Source organism: Tursiops truncatus, chromosome 17 (assembly GCF_011762595.2).
Source record: "Tursiops truncatus isolate mTurTru1 chromosome 17, mTurTru1.mat.Y, whole genome shotgun sequence".
Lineage (NCBI taxonomy): Eukaryota > Metazoa > Chordata > Mammalia > Artiodactyla > Delphinidae > Tursiops > Tursiops truncatus.
The window spans coordinates 59,817,363-59,834,258 of record NC_047050.1 but is presented as its reverse complement, the minus strand read 5'-3'; the positions used below and the strand labels follow the sequence as shown (position 1 = coordinate 59,834,258).

General features: G+C 37.2%; 1 protein-coding gene across 6 annotated transcripts in view; it reads right to left on the bottom strand.

The window, feature by feature from the left end:
- COL14A1 (collagen type XIV alpha 1 chain) overlaps positions 1-16,896 on the bottom strand; it is a 267,412-nt gene that overhangs the window by 208,103 nt on the left and 42,413 nt on the right. For all 6 annotated transcript variants that reach the window (XM_073794695.1, XM_019932069.3, XM_019932070.3 and 3 more), the window contains 2 exons: positions 7,468-7,584; positions 514-657 (listed from right to left, as the gene is read on the bottom strand). In XM_073794695.1, coding sequence (XP_073650796.1) covers positions 514-657; positions 7,468-7,584 — 261 coding nt within the window. The remainder of the gene's footprint in view (positions 1-513; positions 658-7,467; positions 7,585-16,896) is intronic.

Genomic DNA, 16,896 nt, shown 5'->3' with positions numbered 1-16,896 from the left:
TTCTAATGGAACAGCACAGACATGGATAGGGCTGCCTCAGAGCTTTCTCTCCTGCTTAGAATGACTCTGTATGTCAAGTATTTTCCCAACTTACTATTTGAGAACTGGCTCAAATATGAAGACACTCCCATCCATTCTCTTGCTAGACCATTATGGGGGCAGAGAGAGTACCTCCCTTCACAGAATCCTGAAAGTATTTATTGAGCAGCTATTATGTGCTGGGTAGATGAGATGTCTGCATAAGGCTCAGTGGACAGTGTCAGGGAGAGCATTTAAGAACTAAAACCTTTTTAAAGGATAAGTAGGAGCACCATGAAATGGGTAAAGGAAGGGACAGAGAATATTAGAGATAAAAGGAACTCACAGAAGATTATACTAAATGTCTTTGAAGATCTTTTCAAATCTAAACAATCTAGGATTTTAACCTGTTATCGATACAATATTTACCACAGACTCAAACTCAGAGCTGAGATAGAGTCCCAGGGCAGCCCTTGATGGTCTGTAAATACATACTTCTGAATTGGCCTTGGGCTGGCTTGCTTTCTCTGTCTTTATTGTATGCAATAATTTGCACTGTGTAATTCTGGTCTGGCATCAGACCTTGAATAATCGCTTTAGTTGCAGTGTTCTGGAGATTCAATTGATTGGTTTTTCCACCTATAATAAAACAGAAAGATAAATCAGTTCTAAGAAGTGGGTTAACTGTGTACATTAAGAAATTTTATTAACCAGAAATCAAGATTTTAAAGGTGAAGACATTCAAAAATATGTATAATGCTATTACATAATACTAATTTTAGTACACTTTTCATTCTCACTTTCAGTTATAGTCTTTGCATTAGACAAACAGTTGTCTAAACTAGATAAAAACACATTTGCAAATATCTTTCATCATAAAACTGTTGCTTTTTTTTTTTAACATCTTTATTGGAGTATAATTGCTTTACAATGGTGTGTCAGTTTCTGCTTTATAATGAAGGGAAACAGCTATACATATACATATATCCCCATATCTCTTCCCTCTTGGGTCTCCCTCCCTTCCACCACCCCATCCCACCCCTCTAGGTGGTCACAAAGCACCAAGTTGATCTCCCTGTGCTATGCGACTGCTTCCCACTAGCTATAGGTTTTACATTTGGCAGTGTATATATGTCCATGCCACTCTCTAACTTCGTCCCAGCTTAACGTTCCCCCTCCCTGTGTCCTCAAGTCCATTCTCTAGTAGGTCTGCGTCTTTATTCCCATCCTGCCCCTAGGTTCTTCATGGCCATTTTTTTTTCTTTTTAGATTCCATATATACGTGTTAACATATGGTATTTGTTTTTCTCTTTCTGACGTACTTCACTGTGTATGACAGACTCTAGGTCCATCCACCTCACTAAAAATAACTCAATTTCGTTTCTTTTTATGGCTGAGCAATATTCCATTGTATATATGTGCCACATCTTCTTTATCCATTCATCTGTGGATGGACACGTAGGCTGCTTCCATGACCTGGTTATTGTAAACAGAGCTGCAAAGAACATTGGGGTACATGACTCATTTTGAATTATGGTTTTCTCCAGGTATATGCCCAGTAGTGGGGTTGCTGGGTCATATGGTAGTTCTATTTTTAGTTTTTTAAGGAACCTCCATACTGTTCTCCATAATGGCTGTATCAATTTACTTTCCCACCAACAGTGCAAGAGGGTTCCCTTTTCTCCACACCCTCTCCAGCATTTATTGTTTGTAGATTTTTTTGATGATGGCCATTCTGACTGGTGTGAGGGCTTCCCTGGTGGCGCAGTGGTTGAGAGTCCGCCTGCTGATGCAGGGGACACGGGTTCATGCCTTGGTCCGGGAAGATCCCACATGCCATGGAGCGGCTGGGCCCGTAAGCAATGGCCGCTGAGCCTGCGCGTCTGGAGCCTGTGCTCCGCAACGGGAGAGGCCACAACAGTGAGAGGCCCGTGTACCGCAAAAAAAAAAAAAAAAAAAAAGAAAGAAAGAAATATTTAAAGTGATGAAGGAGAAAATCCTACACCCAAGATTACTCTACCCAGCAAGGATCTCATTCAGATTCGATGGACAAATTAAAACCTTTATACACAAGCAAAAGCTAAGAGAATTCAACACCACCAAACCAGCTTTACAACAAATACTAAAGAAACTTCTCTAGGCAGGAAACACAAGAGAAGAAAAAGACTTACAATAAAAAACCCAAAACAATTAAGAAAATGGGAATAGGAACATGCATATCGATAATTACCTTAAATGTAAATGGATTAAATGTTCCAACCAAAAGACATAGACTGGCTGAATGGATACAAAAACAAGACCCATATATATATGGGTCTACAAGAGACCCACTTCAGACCTGGGGCCACATACAGACTGAAAGTGAGGGGATGGAAAAAGATATTCCATGCAAATGGAAATCAAAAGAAACCTGGAGTAGCAATTCTCATATCAGACAAAATAGAGTTTAAAATAAGACTATTACAAGAGACAAAGAAGGACACTACATAGTGATCAAGGGATCGATCCAAGAAGATATAACAATTATAAATATTTACACACCCAACATAGGAGCACCTCAATACATAAGGCAAATACTAACATCCATAAAAGGGGAAATCAACAGTAACACAATCATAGTAGGGGACTTTAACACCCCACTTTCACCAATGGACAGTTCACCCAAAATGAAAATAAATAAGGAAACACAAGCTTTAAATGATACATTAAATAAGATGGACTTAATTGATATTTATAGGACATTCCATCCAAAAACAACATAATACACATTCTTCTCAAGTGCTCATGGATCATTCTCCAGGATAGATCATATCTTGGGTCATAAATCAAGCCTTGGTATATTTAAGAAAATTGAAATCGTATCAAGTATCTTTTCTGGCCACACTGCTATGAGACTAGATATCAGTTACAGGAAAAAATCAGTAAAAAATTAAAAGCACATGGAGGCTAAACAATACACTACTTAATAACCAAGAGATCACTGAAGTAATCAAAGAGGAAATAAAAAAAAAAGTACCCAGAAACAAATGACAATGAAAACACGATGACCCAAAACCTATGGGATGAGGCAAAAGCAGTTCTAAGAGGGAAGTTTGCAGCAACACAATCCTACCTCAAGAAACAAGAAACATCTCAAATAAACAACATAACCTTACACCTAAAGCAATCGGAGAAAGAAGAACAAAAAAAACCCCAAAGTTAGCCAAAGCAAAGAACTCATAAAGATCAGATAAGAAATAAATGAAAAAGAAATGAAGGAAATGATAGTAAAGATCAATAAAACTAAAAGCCGGTTCTTTGAGAAGATAAACAAAACTGATAAACTATTAGCCAGAATCATCAAGAAAAAAAGGGAGAAGACTCAAATCAATAGAATTAGAAATGAAAAAGGAGAAGTAACAACTGACACTGCAGAAATACAAAGGATCATGAGAGATTACTACAAGCAACTATATGCCAATAATATGGACAACCTGGAAGAAATGGACAAATTCTTAGAAATGCACAACCTTCTAAGACTGAACCAGGAAGAAAGAGAAAATAGGAACAGACCAATCACAAGCACTGTAATTGAAACTGTGATTAAAAATAGCACAGGGAGATCAGCTCAGGGCTTTGTGACCACCTAGAGGGGTGGGATAGGGAGGGTGCGACGGAGACGCAAAAAGGAGGGGATATGGGGATACATATATACATATAGCTGATGCACTGTTATACAGCAGAAACTAACACAACACTGTAAAGCAATTATACTCCAATAAAGATGTTAACAATAACAAAAAAATCATCCAACAAACGAAAGCCCAGGACCAGATGACTTCACAGGAGAATTCTATCAAATATTTAGAGAAGAGCTAACATGCTTACTTCTCAAACTCTTCCAAAATATAGCAGAGGGAGGAACACTGTCAAAGTCATTCTACGAGGCCACCCACCATCACCCTGATAACAAAACCAGACAAAGATATCACAAAGAAAGAAAACTACAGGCCAATATCACTGATGAACATAGATGCAAAAATCCTCAACAAAATACTAGCAAACAGAATCCAACAGCACATACACCATGATCAAGTGGGGTTTATCCCAGGAATGCAGGAATTCTTCAATATAAGGAAAGCAATCAATGTGATAAACCATATTAACAAATTGAAGGAGAGAAACCATATGATCATCTCAGCAGATGCAGAAAAAGCTTTCGACAAAATTCAACACCCATTTATGATAAAAACCCTGCAGAAAGTAGGCATAGAGGGAAATTTCCTTCACATAATAAAGTCCATATATGACAAACCCACAGCAAACATCATTCTCAACGGTGAAAACCTGAAACCATTTCCACTAAGATCAGGAATAAGACAAGGTTGCCCATTCTCACCACTATTATTCAACATAGTTTTGGAAGTTTTAGCCACAGCAATCAAAGAAGAAAAAGAAATAAAAGGAATCCAAATCGGAAAAGAAGAAATAAAGCTGTCACTGTTTGCAGATGACATGATACTATACATAGAGAATCCTAAAGAAGCTACCAGAAAACTACTAGAGCTAATCAATGAATATGGTAAAGTAGCAAGATACAAAATTAATGCACGGAAATTTCTAGCATACCTATACACTAATGGTGAAAAATCTGAAAGTGAAATTTAGAAAACATTCCCATTTACCACTGCAACACAAAGAATGAAATATCTAGGAATAAACCTACCTAGGAGACAGAAGACGTGTATGCAGAAAATTATAATACACTGATGAAAGAAATTAAAGATTATACAAATAGATGGAGAGATATACCATGTTCTTGGATTGAAAGAATCAACATTGTAAAAATGACTCTACTACCCAAAGCAATCTACACATTCAATGCAATCCCTATCAAACTACCACTGGCATTTTTCACAGAACTAGAACAAAAAGTTTCACAATTTGTATGGAAATGCAAAAGACCCCAAACAGCCAAAGCAATCTTGAGAAAGAAAAACGGAGCTGGAGGAATCAGGCTCCCTGACTTCAGACTCTGCTACAAAGCTACAGTAATCAAGACAGTATGGTACTGGCACAAAAACAGAAATATAGATCAATGGAACCGGATAGAAAACACAGAGATAAACCCATGCACATATGATCACCTTATCTTTGATAAGGGAGGCAAGAATGTACAGGGGAGAAAAGACAGCCTCTTCAATAAGTGGTGCTGGGAAAACTGGACAGGTTCATGTAAAACTATGAAATTAGAACACTCCCTGACACCATACACAAAAAATAAACTTAAAATGGATTAAAGACCTAAATGTAAGGCCAGACACTATCAAACTCTTAGAGGAAAACATAGGCAGAACACTCTATGACATAAATCATAGCAAGATCCTTTTTGACCCACCTCCTACAGAAATGGAAATACAAACAAAAATAAACAAATGGGACCTAATGAAACTTAAAAGCTTTTGCACAGCAAAGGAAACCATAAACAAGACCAAAAGACAACCCTCAGAATGGGAGAAAATATTTGCAAATGAAGCAACTGACAAAGGATTAATCTCCAATATTTACAAGCAGCTCAATATCAAAACAACAAACAATCCAATCCAAAAATGGGCAGAAGACCTAAATAGACATTTCTCCAAAGAAGATATACAGATTGCCAACAAACACATGAAAGGATGCCCAACATCATTAATCATTAGAGAAATGCAAGTCAAAACTACAATGAGATATCATCTCACACCGGTCAGAATGGCCATTATCAAAAAATCTAGAAACAATAAATGCTGGAGAGGGTGTGGAGAAAAGGGAACACTCTTGCACTTTTGGTGGGAATGTAAATTGATACAGCCACTATGGAGAACAGTATGGAGGTTCCTTGAAAAACTAAAAATAGAACTACCATACGACCCAGCAATCCCACTACTGGGCATATACCCTGAGAAAACCATAGTTCAAAAAGAGTCATGTACCACAGTGTTCACTGCAGCTCTACTTACAATAGCCAGGATACGGAAGCAACCTAAGAGTCCATCAACAGATGAATGGATAAAGAAGATGTGGCACATATATACAATGAAATATTACTCGGCCATAAAAAGAAACGAAATTGAGTTATTTGTAGTGAGGTGGATGGACCTAGAGTCTGTCATACACAGTGAAGTACGTCAGAAAGAGAAAAACAAATACCGTATGCTAAAACATATATATGGAATCTAAGAAAAAATAAAAAAAGGTCATGAAGAACCTAGGGGCAAGACGGGAATAAAGCACAGACCTACTGGAGAAGGGACTGGAGTATATGGGGAGGGTGAAGGGTAAGATGTGACAAAGTGAGAGTGGCATGGACATATATACACTACCAAATATAAAATAGATAGCTTGTGGGAAGCAGCCGCATAGCACAGGGAGATCAGCTCGGTGCTTTGTGACCACCTAGAGGGGTGGGACAGGGAGGGTGGCAGGGAGGCAGACACAAGAGGGAAGAGATATGGGAACATATGTATATGTATAACTCATTCACTTTGTTATAAAGCAGAAACTAACACACCATTGTAAAGCAATGATATTCCAATAAAGATGTTAAAAAAAAAAAAAAGACTGCTTTGGCTATTCAGGGTCTTTTGTATCTCCATACAAACTTTAAGATTTTTTGTTCTAGTTCTGTAAAACATGCCATTGGTAATTTGACAGCGATTGAATTGAATCTGTAGATTGCTTTGGGTAGTATAGTCATTTTCACAATGTTGATTCTTCCAATCCAGAAACATGGTATATCTGTCCATCTGTTTGTATCACATTTAGTTTCTTTCATCAGTGTCTTATAATTTTTGCATACAGGTCTTTTGTCTCCTTAGGTAGGTTTATTCCTAGGTATTTTATTCTTTTTGTTGCAGTGGTAAATGGGAGTGTTTCCTTAATTTCTCTTTCAGATATTTCATCATTAGTGAGTGTATAGGAATGCAAGAGGTTTCTGTGCATTACTTTTGTATGCTGCTACTTCACCAAATTCATTGATTAGCTATAGTAGTTTTCTGGTAGCATCTTTACGATTCTCTATGTATAGTACCATGTCATCTGCAAACAGTGACAGCTTTACTTCTTGTTTCCCAATTTGGATTACTTTTATTTCTTTTTCTTCTCTGATTGCTGTGGCTAGGCTAAAACTTTGGAGGTAATTTTTAATTGTCAATAGACCAAAAGAACTGATACATGTTGAAACAGAGGTAGTGAGGATTCTTGATAGTCTGAAAATTTTGCCTGAGGAAAATTATGGGGAGTCCAATAGTTATTCTTTAAATTTGGGGAACATTATTTTCTTGAGTAGAGGGTAAGATTTCAAGCTCCAAAGCTTAAATAAAACCAAAATCCTTCAAATGAGCTTAAAGCAGCACTTAGCACAATACATTTTTAGGTCCCTGTGTGCAAAAAATTTCTAATACTCTAAAAAATACAGTTGAGTGTTTTTACCTGAAGCTGGAGTCACAAGAAGTTTGTATCCACCAAATTTCCCTCTCGGAGCCTTCCATGAAATCTGGATACTATCATGAGATAATACATTATATCTTAACCTTGTGGGTGGAGCCACTGAAAAGGAAAAACAAAAATTTTTTAAATTTTTAAACTTTTAAACTTCCACTGTTAAGTTGAAAAGCCAAAGTAATGTAATCAGAATATGCAAGACTTCATGTTCTTTCTACAACTGCATTAGTGAGTTGATCAGTTTGCAAAATAACACAAACTCAAAAGCATTTGTTTCTTACTCAGGAGATAAGCATTTGCCAAGTAGTACTGATTTTGTGACAAACAACTATGACTTAGGGTTAGAATTTAATACCTTAGTCCAGCTTAATAATTGAAGCCAACCTTGTAAAATGTTTTTATTATGTTATAAGGATGAATTTTTGTACTTGGAATACAAAAGCTTTTGTAATCTACTCTAGTGGGATCTGTTTTATGCCTTTAGGTTTTTCACTTTATTAATTGAGTACTTTTTATGATATGATAATTTAAGGTCATTACAGACATATTATAGTAATAAGATCTTCATTTAAAAACATTTTGAGAAAGAGATTGTAAAGGACCAAAATAAAAAATAATAATAATAATAAAAGATAATTGCTTTATAAACTTGAATTCATTCTTCACGTGTAGCTGATTTATACCTTTCAGAAAGACACACAGCACATGGTCATGAATCATCCCAGCATATTTAATCTTTCCCGATAGTTCACAAAATAGGTCGGTCTATATTACTTTTTGTGTAAGTCATTCAAACTTCAAAACATATCTTTGGAACTCTACAGCAGTGCTCCAGAATTTCTAAAGAAATATTTTCGTAAGAAGATTTTTACTATATAATATATAAATTAGTTTGTCACAAAAGAAAATTTAATGCTTAACAGAAAAGTTAGCACTTATTACCCACTTTTATGCCTGGCCTTTCCCACTTTAGGACACAGAGTCTGGGGAAGGAAACAAACATTCTTTTTAATAGGTATATAGCATAATACGGGGTTTGGACATCAGTTTGATTCCCAGTTCTGTCACTTATTAGATGAATAAGCTTGAGCGAGAGCTTGTTTCTTCCAACGCCTTATCTTTACAAAAGGTGACAGCAATACTTTCTGCACAGGATAAGTGAAAATGTTAAAGAAGATAACGGATATAACGCATTATGATAGGTGGCCAATAAATGTTTGTTCCCCTCCTCTTTTACTTCATCTAATGGATGATCTCAAAAGCTTATTTAATATTCACAAAAATACATTGCTATCCCAATTTTATATATAAGGGATACAAGGAGAAGCTAAGAGATTCATCCAAGTTCACATACTGGTGCATGACACTCTCTGACCTCAAACAAAATGCTCTGTTTCTTCGGGAGAAGATTTATATTAAGAAGTCACCCTTCACTTAGCTAGAAGAATGAGTAATTTAACACTACAAACTCTCCACTCATCTGAAATCAGCGAGAACTGAAGGACACAATCTTAAGAGTAGTATTCTCTCTCTACTTGCCATTTACTACCTCTTAGCAGAGGATGCTAGTCACACAAAACAAAAACACAAGCTTCCCATTCTCAATATGACTTGAATGAAAAAGTCTACATTTCTCTGGCTTATGGGAAAATATGGATTTATCATAAGAACTGTTATGTTGAACTAGAAAAGGAAGTTGGCTAAACCTAACATTTGGATGAACAGAGAAACTATTACTGTTTGGCTTCGACTGGAACTTGGGGAGAAAAATGTATTTATAGATAGGTTCTTATTACTTGTGGAAGAAAATTAAAAATAAAAGTTTTTAAATGTTAAACAACACATCCAGTTTCTGAGCCAAATCTTGCCAGTGGGCTGGTAGACATCCTTGGCCAAGCTTATCACAAAGTCCTCATTTTTGCTCGTTTTTTTAAAAACTGAGTACACAGTATAAAGGTTACTAAAGGCCTGACAGAGGCTTCTGGTGTGTGTGGTTTTTTGTTTTTTGTTTTTTTTTTTTTTCGGTACGCGGGCCTCTCACTGTTGCGGCCTCTCCCGTTGCGGAGCACAGGCTCCGGACACGCAGGCTCAGCAGCCATGGCTCACGGGCCCAGCCGCTCCACGGCATGTGGGATCTTCCTGGACCGGGACACGAACCCGTGTCCCCTGCATCGGCAGGCAGACTCTCAACCACTGCACCACCAGGGAAGCCCCTCTGGTGTGTATTTTTAAGCATTTCTAATGATTTCTAGCTTTGTTTTAATTGAACTTAGTTTTTGAAATCTACTATTTGTATTACTGGGATCTGCATTTTTTTTTTCTTTTTTTTGGCCACACTTCACAGCTTGTGGGATCTTCCCAGGCCAGGGATTGAACCCAGGCCACTGCAGTAAAAGCCCAGAATCCTAACCAGTAGGTCACCAGGGAAGTCTGGGATCTGCACTTTTATTTTTGATTTCTGCTAATTCTTATGAAGTATGTCAGGGGTTGGCAAACTACCACTCATGGGCCAAATCTGGCCCATTGCCTGCTTTTATAAATAAAGTTTTATTGGAACACAGCCATGCTGATTTGTTTACATATTGTCTGTGGCTTATTTCACACTGCAATGGCAAAGTTGAGTAGTTGTGATAGATACCGTATAGCCCACAATGCCTGGAATATTTATTATCTGGCCTTTTGCAGAAACAGTATGCTAACCTCTGAAATAAGTGCACAATATATATGAAGTGTGCAAAGTGACATTACTAGATAAACATGGTAATCCTGAAAAAATGGCAGTGTTGGTGCTGAAAGAGTCATTCATCAGTAGAGCAAGGAAGTCTAAATGTGATAAAGTGTTTAAGGAGTGCTAATGTCTAATGTTTGGAATTTAAGGCTGTAGAAAAGTCAGATGCAAGAAACAGCACGCCCTAAGTGAGGCTCACTTGTTTGGAAAGGAATGGAACTTGACTCTTTGCATGGTCAAATAGTTTTAAAACACTTGGAGTTAATGACCATACTTCCAACTACTTCCTGCAACACACAGGGATCAGTTGGGAAGAAAAATTCTCTCTTGTTTTAAGCACTGGCTTTGTTATAATTTGTTACAGCAGCAATAGAGAACTAATACAGTCAGTATTAAAAGGTATACAGGAAACTAACTCTCTCCTCCTAATCAACCTAATGCACTTTACCTCTTAGTCTCTCCATGTAATTCTTAACTTTCCCTCTACAGAGAATGTGAACCTCCATTGACCCAAATAACTGTTTATATCTGGATTATTCCAGTATTTTCTTTTCAAGACAAGTTATTAAATGAATTGGAACACAGAGAATATAATGGTGTGTTGGTTGTAGGGAAAAAATATGTATAGCATGACAGAATGGTGGCACCAATACTGTCTCAGAACTTCACAGTAAATCTATACTTGGTTCTAGCAGTGTTTGTTTTGGATGGTTACAAAAAGGAAACACTAAAGATAAAGTAGTTGTCACTTAAAAACTTCAAAGCATATACATTTGAGACTTTGCATAGGGGCTAGATTTCACTTTATAGAGACCTCTGTGTTAACACATTTACCCATACTTTTTGCTGTTATTAGTAGTCAAATATATTTGGAAGTTTGAGAATATTTTCTTTACTACTGTTTTCACCATCTTTGTAATAGATCATGAGATTATAACATTTTAGATTCTAAGCAAGATAAAGAGAACTCTCTAGCATATCCCAGAGTAAATTTCCCTCAAATTTTAATTTCTCCTATTTCTAAAACAATACTTTTAATACATTTACCAATACATTTAATTAAAAAATGACTGAGATAAAAAGTTAAGGTCTTCTGTTATTTGTTTGTGGTTTTTAAGACCACTTGGAAATATAATACAAATACTTCTCTGCTGTTTAAAGGTTTTTTGCTTAATAAATATAATAGTTTATTCCACCAGTACAGCACCCTAAACTATGTTTTGAAGGGGAAAACACTCTCAGTGCCCATACTGCTCCATTTCTATCAGTCAGAGATTTTTAGTTGCAAATAAAAGAAACTTTCTCTGGTCAATTTAAGCAAAAAATGTATTTACTGGTAGATAAGGAAGTAGGTCATATAATTATAGTAAAAGTTAAATAGGCTTTGAAAGTATAGGAATCTGGGAACACTCTGGATACAGTTTCTAGGAACTAGTGACCATTTTTTCTTAGGGCATGTCTTTGGAATGAAATGACTGGAGCTATTTTCCATCCTTCCATCACTGGACACAAGTTTCAGATTCTTGGGAGAGTTGGCCTGACTGGTTTGAGTCATTTTCTCACCCCTTAGCCCAGAGAGGAAGCCTGGTGGATACAGCAGCCAAGGCTCTGTGTGGTGGTGGAGGGAGTGTTGTTCCTTGGACGAAAACCAAGAGATTGTTAGAGAAGCAAGAGGGAGACTTCCCTGGTGGTGCAGTGGTTAAGAATCTGCCTGCCAATGCAGGGGACAGGGGTTCGAGCTCTGGGTCCAGGAGATCCCACATGCCACAGAGCAACTAAGACCATGCGCCACAACTACGGAGCTGGCACTCTAGAGCCCATGAGCCACAACTACTGAAGCCCGCGTGCCTAGAGCCCGTGCTCTGCAACAAGAGAAGCCACCACAATGAGAAGCCCACGCACTGCAACGAAGGGTAGTCCCTGCTCGCCGCAATTACAGAAAGCCCGTGCGCAGCAACAAAGACACAACTCAGCCAATAAATAAATAAATTTATATAAAAAAAAGAAAAGTGAGAAGGGAGGTGATCATGAGTAGGGAAGAACAGAAGATCTTCATTTCAGTGTTCCTTTGTAAAAAGTAGTGTTTCAAAAATTAACGAGAGTATTCCATTAGAAAGATTTCAGATGAGGTGAGTTGAACTGAAGTGAAAGAAAGGAAGGAAGGAAGGGAGGGCAGAAAATTAGTCCTTTAATACATATTCGTATTAATAAAATTTCCTAAGTACCTGATAACAATGAGTCTTTGACAGAAGACATAAACATTCCTTTTCTGCCTACAAGATTTGATTTCTATGAGAATGATTGCAGTGAAACTCTCTGAGTTTTTTAAATTTTATTTTATTTTTTAACATCTTTATTGGAGTATAATTGCTTTACAATGGTGTGTTAGTTTCTGCTTTATAACAAAGTGAATCAGCTATACCTATACATACATCCCCATATCTCTTCCCTCTTGCGTCTCTCTCCCACCCTGCCTAGACCACCCCTCTAAGTGGACACAACGCACCAAGCTGATCTCCCTGTGCTATGCGGCTGCTTCCCACTAGTGATCTATTTTACATTTGGTAGTGTATATATGTCCATGCCACTCTCTCACTTCATCCCAGCTTACCCTTCCCCTTCCCTGTGTTCTCAAGTCCATACTCTATGTCTGCATCTTTATTCCTGTCCTGCCCCTAGGTTCCTCAGAACTTTTTTTTTTTTTAGATTCCGTATATATGTGTTAGCACATGGTATTTGTTTTTCTCTTTCTGACTTACTTCACTCTGTATGACAGACTCTAGGTCCATCCACCTCACTACAAATAACTCAATTTTGTTTCTTTTTATGGCTGAGTAATATTCCATTGTATATATGTGCCACATCTTCCTTATCCATTCATCTGTCAATACACACTTAGATTGCTTCCATGTCCTGGCTACTGTAAATAGAGCTGCAGTGAACATTGTGGTATGTGACTCTTTTTGAATTATGGTCTTCTCAAGATATATGTCCACTAGTGGGATGGCTGGGTAGTATAGTAGTTCTATTTTTAGTTTTTTGAGGAGCCTCCATACTGTTCTCCATAGTGGCTGTATCAATTTACATTCCCCCCCAACAGGGCAAGAGGGTTCCCCTTTCTCCACACCCTCTCCAGCATTTATAGTTTGTAGATTTTTTGATGATGGCCATTCTGACTAGTGTGAGGTGATACCTCATTGTAGTTTTGATTTGCATTTCTCTAATGATTAATGATGTTGAGCATCCTTTCATGTGTTTGTTGGCAATCTGTATATCTTCTTTGGAGAAATGTCTATTTAGGTCTTCTGCCCATTTTTAGATTGGGTTGTTTGTTTTTCTGATACTGAGCTGCTTGTAAATTTTGGAGATTAATCCTTTGCCAGTTCCTTCATTTGCAAATATTTTCTCCCATTCTGAGGGTTGTCTATTTGTCTTGTTTATAGTTTCCTTTGTTGTGCAAAAGCTTTTAAGTTTCATTAGGTCCCATTTGTTTGTTTTTATTTCCATTTCTCTAAGAGGTGGGTTAAAAAGGATCTTGCTGTGATTTACGTCATAGAGTGTTTTGCCTGTTTTCTTCTAACAGCTTTATAGCATCTGGCCTTACATTTAGGTCTTTAATCCATTTTAAGTTTATTTTTGTGTATGGTTTTAGTGAGTGTTCTAATTTCATTCTTTTACATGTAGCTGTCCAGTTTTCCCAGTACCACTTATTGAAGAGGCTGTCTTTTCTCCATTGTATATTCTTGCCTCCTTTATCAAAGATAAGGTGACCATATGCACGTGGGTTTATCTCTATGCTTTCTCTCCTGTTCCACTGATCTATATTTCTGTTTTTGTGCCAGTACCATACTGTCTTGATTAATGTAGCTTTGTAGTATAGTCTGAAGTTAGGGAACCTGATTCCTACAGCTCCGTTTCTCTTTCTCAAGATTGCTTTGGCTATTTGGGGTCTTTTGTGCTTCCATAGAAATTGTGAAATTTTTTGCTCTAGTTCTGTGAAAAATGCCATTGGTAGTTTGATAGGGATTGCATGGAATCTGTAGATTGCTTTGGGTGGTATAGTCATTTTCACAATGTTGATTCTTCCAATCCAAGAACATGGTATATCTGTCCATCTGTTTGTATCATCTTTAATTTCTTTAATCAGTGTCTTATAGTTTTCTGAATACAGGTCTTTGTCTCCTTAGGTTGGTTTATTCCTAGGTACTTTATTCTTTTTGTTGCAATGGTAATGGGAGTGTTTCCTTAATTTCTCTTTCAGATTTTTCATCATTAGTGTACAGGAATGCAAGAGATTTCTGTGCATTACTTTTGTATCCTGCTACTTTACCAAATTCATTGATTAGCTCTAGTAGTTTTCTGATGCATCTTTAGGATTCTCTATATATAGTATCATGTCATCTGCAAACAGTGACAGTTTTACTTCTTCTTTACCAATTTGGATTCCTTTTATTTCTTTTTCTTCTCTGATTGCTGTGGCTAAAACTTCCAAAACTATGTTGAAGAATAGTGGTGAGAGTGGGCAACCTTGTCTTTTTCCTGATCTTAGTGGAAATGGTTTCAGTTTTTCACCACTGAGAACGATGTTGGCTGTGGGTTTGTCATATATGGCCTTTATTATGTTGAGGTAAGTTCCCTCTATGTCCACTTTCTAGAGGGTTTTTATCATAAATGGGTGTTGAATTTTGTCGAAAACTTTTTCTGCATCTATTGAGATGATCTTATGGTTTTTATCCTTCAGTTTGTTAGTATGGTGTATCACATTGATTGATTTGCGTATATTGAAGAATCCTTGCATTCCTGGGATAGACCCCACTTGATCATGGTGTATGATCCTTTTCATGTGCTGTTGGATTCTGTTTGCTGGTATTTTGTTGAGTATTTTTGCATCTATGTTCATCAGTGATATTGGCCTGTAGTTTTCTTTTTTTGTGGCATCTTTGTCTGGTTTTGGTATCAGCGCAATGATGGCCTCATAGAATGAGTTTGGGAGTGAGAGAAGGAGAGAAGGATAGGTGTTTGAGAAGGATAGGTGTTAGCTCTTCTCTAAAAGTTTGATAGAATTCGCCTGTGAAGCCATCTGGTCCTGGGATTTTGTTTGTTGGAGATTTTTAATCACAGTCTCAATTTCAGTGCTTGTGATTGGTCTGTTTATATTTTCTATTTCTTCCTGGTTCAGTCTCGGAAGGTTGTGCTTTTTAAGAATTTGTCCATTTCTTCCAGGTTGTCCATTTTATTAGCATATAGTTCCTTGTAGTAATCTCTCATGATCCTTTAAATTCTTTGAGTTTAAAGAGAATCTTCCCTCTCAAAAAATACAGCACAACAAAATAAAAATACCCCTGTACTTTCAGTAACAAGGCTAACCCTGCAGTCGAAGAAGGTAACAACTGGACCCTCCTTGGTCTTCTTGCGAAATCCCCATTTGGGATGTTTATATATTCACAAATGTTGTAATCGGCCGTAACCCACATAGGAAGCCTGACTTCACTACACAAAAGATGAGTTCGTTGGCTCGCTCTGGGTTCTTGATGTGTGCCAGAAATCAAGCTTTACACTTAATTTTTGTCTTTAAAGATTTTAACTGACACAATTAACTTTTGAGTCAAGTTCATGCAAGCATTTATATTTATTACAGAGTTAAGTATATGTATTGAAGCACCTCCTTTGTGCTTGCAAAAAGAAAAATCATGGTTCTGGTATTAAATATACAGACACTTTTGTTCCATGAGATAAGAACAATTATTTCTCCACTGCACTTACAGTGTTTCTGTCAATCTTGCTGCCTTTGCTTTGGCACAAGTCCCAGTGCCTTCCATACAGGGAAAAAGGAGCTAACTTTGAAGTTCAAATCTGTGACCTCAGGCCTGTTTCTTTCTTAAGTAACATATCTTCTTTTCAGTGTTTTTCCCCTAAGGGCAAAAACCTAAAGGAAATATAAACTTTGTGTCTAACCAAGATTTTCTTTTAATGATTATAGAATATTTATGCATATCTTGGCAACAGATGGGGTCCACTGATAAAAGAAAATGGTGGCATTGTTTTTTGCTAGTGGTTGTAATGGGACTGTAGTCATATAAACCATTTGTAAATTGTTTTTAAAAAAAAGTTGAATATTGATGGATTTCGTTGTTGCCTTTGCTACACACTTTATTTCCTCGAGTAGTTCAGTTGAAGCCAATGCCACTGTGGGTTCTAAAGCACCGTCCGTGTTGTCTGGGCATGATCTGTGGTATCTGGGCATGGTCATTACTTCTCCTGGAGGTTCAGAAGGTTGGCCTATTGACTGAAAAGATGTTGTGGGCTACAAACTCAGACCACATTTAAAGAAAAGAGCCTGGGTAGAAGATGCTACAAAGATTTCTAATCTTTAACCTAGGAATCCTGAACGTTGTTAACTTCTTTGCCCTCCTTGCGATGTCAAGACACCTGGGGTGCAGACAGAATCAGCTGGCCCTGAGAACTGACCAGACTGAAGCCTCCATTCTGCTTCTTATACTTTTCCACTCGATGCTTCCCAGGATGCCCACTTCCTGTCACCCAGGTATGAAGTGGCAGAAATATTTTGTTGACAGTCTTTTAAAGAGACAAGGCATGATCGAGATACATATATACACACCTTATAGCCCCTTATTAACAGAATTGATTTTGCAAATTTGACTTTGCTGATTAAATTTGTATGACATATT